Raw genomic sequence first — 6,000 nt, 5'->3', positions numbered from 1 at the left:
CCTTGACTGTTCTTAAGATAGTTCTGATGAAAGAGAAGATTGCTTTATTGCGTGTATTGTTTTAATTTAATTAGCGCTGAGGGTTTCCCCCTACGAGGCGCAGTAAAAATAGACGCTATAGTGTTGTCTGATGTAGTAAATCCAAGGAAGACACAACTGTGTTTGTGTACTTTATACACAGTGAACTTCTCTCTGTGTGTATAGGTATGTGGAGATATATATATGATTTCTCTCTATATACACACACACACACACACTATTATACCGCCTCACCCAACTGTGATCTGCAGAAATGCGGGGGGGGGGGGAAGAGAAGGATCATTCACTAACAGGGAGGGGGGAGAGGGGTGGAAATGGAACGTTTCCCTTAATTTCTCTTTTGCTTTGGGTGCAGTAGTACGTGTTTCTCACATGTTTCTCTCTAATCACCAGCAAGAAAGTTCTTCCGTGCTCTTGCTGGCTTTAGTTTAGTAATCAGCCCCCATCTGAGTCACACGGAACACGCAATCCCACCGCTGCGTGAGTGACAGCTAGCCGGCGCTCTGGCTTCTTGTTGTCCCTTTAAAATCTGAAACCGAGGGTAATGATTTATCAAACTCTTATTATCAAGAAAATGTCAAACGAAGGGCACCTTGCTATGCACTGACGCAAACCCAGTCTTTCCCAAGGAAGTATAGAAAGCTTTGCCCTCGACTGGGCAAAATCTAGTCTGTCAATCGCCTGTACTGCTGTTTTTACCTCTACCGAGTCAATCCGTGGCTATTTAAGACATGGTAAGTGCTTGATTTCTTTCCTTTGATATTGAAAAAGGCTGAGGGGGAGGGTTGGGCATTAAATTTGGGGTCGGACCCTTCGTGCTCGCATCGATTCTCTTTGCTGGTGTCTTGCCGGTAGCGAGGGAAGAGGTGTCGGAGGGGGAGACCCCGCGGAGCCAACGCGGAGAGCCCCCCGCGGAACCAACGCGGAAAGCCTCCCGCGGAGAGAGCTAGGGCTGCTGCCGTGGAAGGGCTCACGGGGGGAACGGTGGTGCCCCGAAATGCGGGAGGTGCCCCCAGTCCTTCCAGGAGTTATCCTTTACGCTGGGAGATGGGGTTAAGATGAAGAGAAAACTTGCAACGGAAACAGTGGAGAGCGGTTCTGTGAAACCGTCTTCGAAAAATAAGGTGTATTTTTAAAGCTGATGTTAAACTGGCGGGAAAGGTAGGGTTTGGTTTGTCTGCTGGTTGTTTAAGGTATAAAAAGAAGACACATTTTAAATTATAGTTTTAAACTGGAGGGAAGGGCGGGGGATGTGGGAGTGTCGTTAGTAATTCTTTTAATGAATAGGGAATGCTTAAAAAAAAAGTCTTTAGAGGAGTATATGTCGAAAAAGTATGAAAAAGAATAGGGAAAGCTAGCTGTTATTTGCGTTAATTCTGCTGTGGTGGTGTGGTTATTTTTGCGTTTCACTGTCATGCTTTCGGGTTTTGAAGGGTGGCAGCTAGCTCAGAAATGCTCACCAGCACTATTTCGCTTGGTTTTTAACATCGGCTGCCTACAGGGCAGCTTGTCTATTGCCTATATATATATAAAAAAAGCCTATGTGCATTGTTGAATGACAGAAAGGAAATGGGGCGTAAAATTAAAGAATCTTTCTACACTGGTGATAGGGAAGGGAGCATCCTACAGTCGTGATGTGAAATCTAACGAGGGCTGGCGGCTCAGTGCTGTAGAAACACTTATTTAAACTCGAATTATGGGTTTGCAGATGCTGGTGCGGCTTTTTTGCTTGTTTTGAGTTTTTTCTGTACATTACTGTTTTCTCCCCCAGAATATTAACGTTGAATGAGAGGGCAAGCAGGCAAGCCGGGGCACCTCCAAAATCTGCAACTCTTTTGTATCCAGATTTTCTAGCGCACGCGTTTTGTGCACGAGGAAAGAAAGTCGTAGAATCTCTGCAGTCTCATCCTTTTTTTTTTTTTTTTTTTTTTAGTAAAATATGTGACATTGTCATTTTAGGATTACAGCAGTCAAAGGGATATGAGCAAGCAGGTTGTGAACAGTCCTGAAACCGTTGCTCCTGGACCCAGTGAAGGTGCGGGAGTTGTAAGAATCAGCCCCGAAAATGAGCCGCAGGATGCCCCATCGCAAGCCCCAGCCGCAATGGCCAGGCTTTCCCGATCACTGTCTAACGACAACAAACCACTTCCCTCTGAAGAAGCTAAACCAAATGATTTTGAGAGGACCAAAGTCGGGATCTGCAAGCTGAGCAGCACCCCGGTGCAAGCCAACTCCACCCTCCGGAGGGAATCTGTGGAAACCTTTCCGTGCAAGCACACCCCTGGGCAAGCTGCTGCCGGGCAAGCTGCTGTCCCTCACTGCAAAATTCCCTCTTTGCAGAGCACAGACGGGGACGCTAATCTAAACCTTGGTAAGAGCACACTGGAGCGAAACAACGCCAAAGGCGCCTGGGTGACCTTGAGCCAGAGTACCGTGGTGCTGGGTACAGATGGCAACACTTCTGTTCTTCCTGGCAGAGTGGAGAGGGTAAGTTGACTCCTTACAGGGTTTCTTCCCCCCGCTTCGGCTCGTGGGAGTGAGAGGTCTTTGCCACTCAGCACCGATTTGGGGCTGAAGCTCAAACCCCGGGTCCAAATCAGTCGGGGATGGGGCTGTGGTGCTGGGGGGGGGGGGGGGGGGCAGAAGGCGAGAGCGGCTCTCAGAGGAGGTGCTGTGCTGCTGGCGGGTGTTAATCACGTAACATGGTTATAAACGATAATCAGTAATTCCCGGCTGATTCCAGGGCGGTCACTGAGCCGTGCCCGTGAGCGTAACCCAGCCCCACGCGTGTTCCGGCTCCCTGCGTGAGGCCAAGTTCCCGTCCCCCGCACCCGAGGCGAAGGATTGCTCGTCCTCTCCTCAGCCCCGGCCTGCCGCAAACCTTGGCACCCGTAACCAAAACCAAGGAGAAATAAATCCACGCAACCCCACAAGATGTCAACCCCCACCCCGGAGCCCGGCCCTGCCCCCCGGGGGGGCGGTGGGGGTGCCGTTGGCGGGGTGCGGGGCCGGGACGCGCCGCCCCTCTCCGGGCTCCCTCCCTGCCCCTCTCGCCTATCTATTTACCTTGAAAGAAGCGGATTTTTTTTTTTTTTTTTTTTTTTTTTTGTACTTCGTTTGGTGTGCCGGGGTGTAGGGCTGGCCCCGCGCCGGCTTTGCGGGGGGGGCGCCGGTCAGTCCTTACCCGTCCGAGGGCACGGCTCCCCGGCCAGGGCGATGGGACGTGCGGTGCACCGGGGATTTAGGAGCCGGGGGACCCCCCCACACACACCCCCTCCCCCGCTTTCCGGGGCCTGTGGAAATGCCAGCAGGGCCGGGAGATGCGCATTGCAGTGGCCGGAGCCCCCGGGGGGAGAACCGTCGAGCCGAGCCCTGCGCAGTTCCCCTCCCGAAAGGAGCCAGCTGGGGGGGAGGGGGAGGCCGACCAGCGGGGATTGACCCCCCCAAACCCCCCCGGGGCTGAAGCCGCTGCCTCCCCTCCCTCGGGAGCAGCCTGAGAGAAAAAGGCGGTTTAAAAGCCCTTCTCCTGTTTTCTCTGTCAGAAGAGAGCCCGAGCGGGGCGGAACTGCAGGGAAGGGTCCCTCGGCCCCGCCGTTGCTCCCCGAGTTTCCCTTCGGTGAATCCGGCAGCACTGCGATATTTGTTTGCAAACGTGGCTGTTTTTCAATCTCTTTCCACCCTCCCCCCCCCCCCCCCCCCCCCCCTCTTTTCTCCCCTTTAGGAAGACGATGTAGGGGATGAAAATAAAGCCCGAGGGAACTGGTCCAGCAAGCTGGATTTCATCCTCTCCATGGTGGGTTATGCAGTGGGGCTGGGCAATGTCTGGAGGTTCCCGTACCTGGCCTTTAAGAATGGGGGAGGTATGATGGCTTTTTCCTGTCTCTCTACCTGCAGAACCGTGCGTGGCTGAGCCGGTCCCCGCCTTTTTCACGGGGAAAAACACGGGGAAAACGGGGGCCGGAGAGCATCAAGTCCCCCGGGCTCCGGGGGCACCTCCAGCCCGTCATTGGGAAGCCTGGCTGGGTTTTTCTGATGTTCAGTTCTGAAAGTAGGAAAGCTCAGGCAAGATTTCGTTAGAAGGTAGCACTTTCCTTAAAAACACCTGCAATTAATCAGTGCTGGCCGGAGAGGGAGGGGAATGAAAAGCCGGGTTGATTGTGCATGGGCACAGAGGACTCCAACCCCCCCTTCGCCTAATATAAACGCAATCGGGTCTGAATCCGCAAAAGGTGGGATGTGGAGGAATATCCAAAGGATTTTCGATTCGGGGAAGTCACACGAGGACACTGGAACCCGAGGCGAGGCGTTATGTTATTTCCTGAAGTTTGGGGAATTTCTGTGAAATCTCTCAATAATCCGATGGAAAAATAATCGATTGAAAACCGAGCGAATGCTGCTCAGCAGAACAGAGAATTTAGAAGAGGGCTTGTGCCACTCATACTTCACAAGGGGAAGAAAAAGTTTATTTGTGGAGGTTGTCCTAGCAGAGGCTCTTATTTAAATTGAGAACCAGGGGGAAGGGTTTACTGCATTTAGCCTACTGCAGCTGCAAGCCTTTCCAGGACTATCTGCAGGGGATGTGGGTGCTGTGAGCATTGCGAACAGCTGTGTAGAGGCTGCAAGAGCTATTTTATGTTTGAGAACTAGCGATTTTAAGCCAAAATGAATTTTTACTCCCCCCCCCAAAATGTGAGTTTTTTCTTTTTATATATAAGAACTTCTAAGTGAGAGGTATTAAAATACTCATTTAACAATAATATTTTCTCAAGCAAATGCTGGTAATGCCGAAAGCTGCTCCACTTTCCCCATCGGCGCTGGGGGCATCGGCAATCGATAACAAATAGAAAGTTTTGAGGAGCTGCAGGTCTTGACTAAGCTGTCCCCACTATCACGGGCAGAAATGGCCCCTTTGGGCCCCGGGACAGCCCGTTTCCAGTTCGCAGCTCCCACGAGGGGTGCTGAGGCGGGGGAGGCTGCGCGGGGCTCTCCGCACCGGGCCGCGGGGGGAGGCGAGTTCCCCGTGACGTGCCGGGTGAGGAGGTGCGGCCCCCGCCAGCTTGTGCGCAGTGATTGAGGTTGTTCTTTCTTTTCTCCCCCCGCAAGGTGCGTTTCTCATCCCCTATCTGATGATGTTGGCTCTAGCTGGGATCCCCATTTTCTTCCTGGAAGTGTCCCTGGGGCAGTTCGCCAGTCAGGGCCCCGTCTCGGTTTGGAAAGCCATCCCTGCCCTGCAAGGTGAGCGGAGCAGGAGCCGCCCCGGTTTGGGGAGAGCATCACCCTCCCCGCCCTCCTTTCTCTCCCCCGGCTGAAGCGCCGCCGCCTCCCCGCCCCGCAGCGCTTCCGCAGGCGCGCAGCCACAAGCCACCGGCTCTCCCGCTGGTTTCCCCGCAGCATTAGCGCGCAATCTGCGCGGTCGCTGCGGGTGGGGCTGCGCGCTGTGGACCTGTCGCTCGTCCCCAGCTCCCTGCGGCTCCCCGGGGATTAACCGCGTTATTCTCCTCTCTCTCTCTCTTCTCCCAGGCTGTGGCATTGCGATGCTGATCATCTCGGTTCTAATAGCCATATATTACAATATTATTCTGTGCTACACACTTTTCTACCTTTTTGCGTCCTTTGTACCTGTTCTACCTTGGGCTTCTTGTAACAACCCGTGGAACACGCCAGACTGTAAAGATAAAAACAAACTTTTGTTAGGTAAGTTGAGGCAGGATTTTTTTTTCTGTTTGTTAGGGTTTTTTTTTGTTTGTTTGTTTTTTTTTTTTTTTTTTTTGTGTGTGTGGCCCTGGTGAGTTTCCAGAGCTTTCTGCGGCTCAGCTGCGCCCCTGGGAGATGCCAGCGGAGACGAAGGGTGACTGTGGTTCCCGGCACAGGGGAACTGCCGCTTCCCAAGGCACTTAGAAGTGATCTGCATCACATGGGTGCATGGGTGCTTCCCCCTCCCCCTTTTAATTGAAATTTTTC

At 52.9% G+C, this 6,000-nt stretch overlaps 1 protein-coding gene across 7 annotated transcripts in view; it reads left to right on the top strand.

Moving 5' to 3' along the window:
• Window positions 1-499: 499 nt before the first annotated feature.
• SLC6A5 (solute carrier family 6 member 5) overlaps window positions 500-6,000 on the top strand; it is a 31,637-nt gene continuing 26,136 nt past the window's right edge. The window contains exons 1-5 of one of the 7 annotated variants that reach the window (XM_042785360.1): window positions 500-773; window positions 2,380-2,526; window positions 3,761-3,899; window positions 5,143-5,274; window positions 5,560-5,733. In XM_042785360.1, the coding sequence (XP_042641294.1) occupies window positions 771-773; window positions 2,380-2,526; window positions 3,761-3,899; window positions 5,143-5,274; window positions 5,560-5,733 (595 nt within the window). In that variant the 5' untranslated portion in view covers window positions 500-770. Of the gene's footprint in view, window positions 774-903; window positions 1,201-1,972; window positions 2,527-3,760; window positions 3,900-5,142; window positions 5,275-5,559; window positions 5,734-6,000 lie in introns of those variants that run through there. The other 6 variants (XM_042785357.1, XM_042785358.1, XM_042785356.1 and 3 more) reach the window with 6 other exon arrangements.

This window comes from Tyto alba, unplaced genomic scaffold, assembly GCF_018691265.1.
Source record: "Tyto alba isolate M040663 unplaced genomic scaffold, T.alba_DEE_v4.0 Super-Scaffold_8, whole genome shotgun sequence".
In the NCBI taxonomy this organism is placed as follows: Eukaryota; Metazoa; Chordata; class Aves; order Strigiformes; family Tytonidae; genus Tyto; species Tyto alba.
This window is presented reverse-complemented; position numbering and strand designations above follow the sequence as displayed.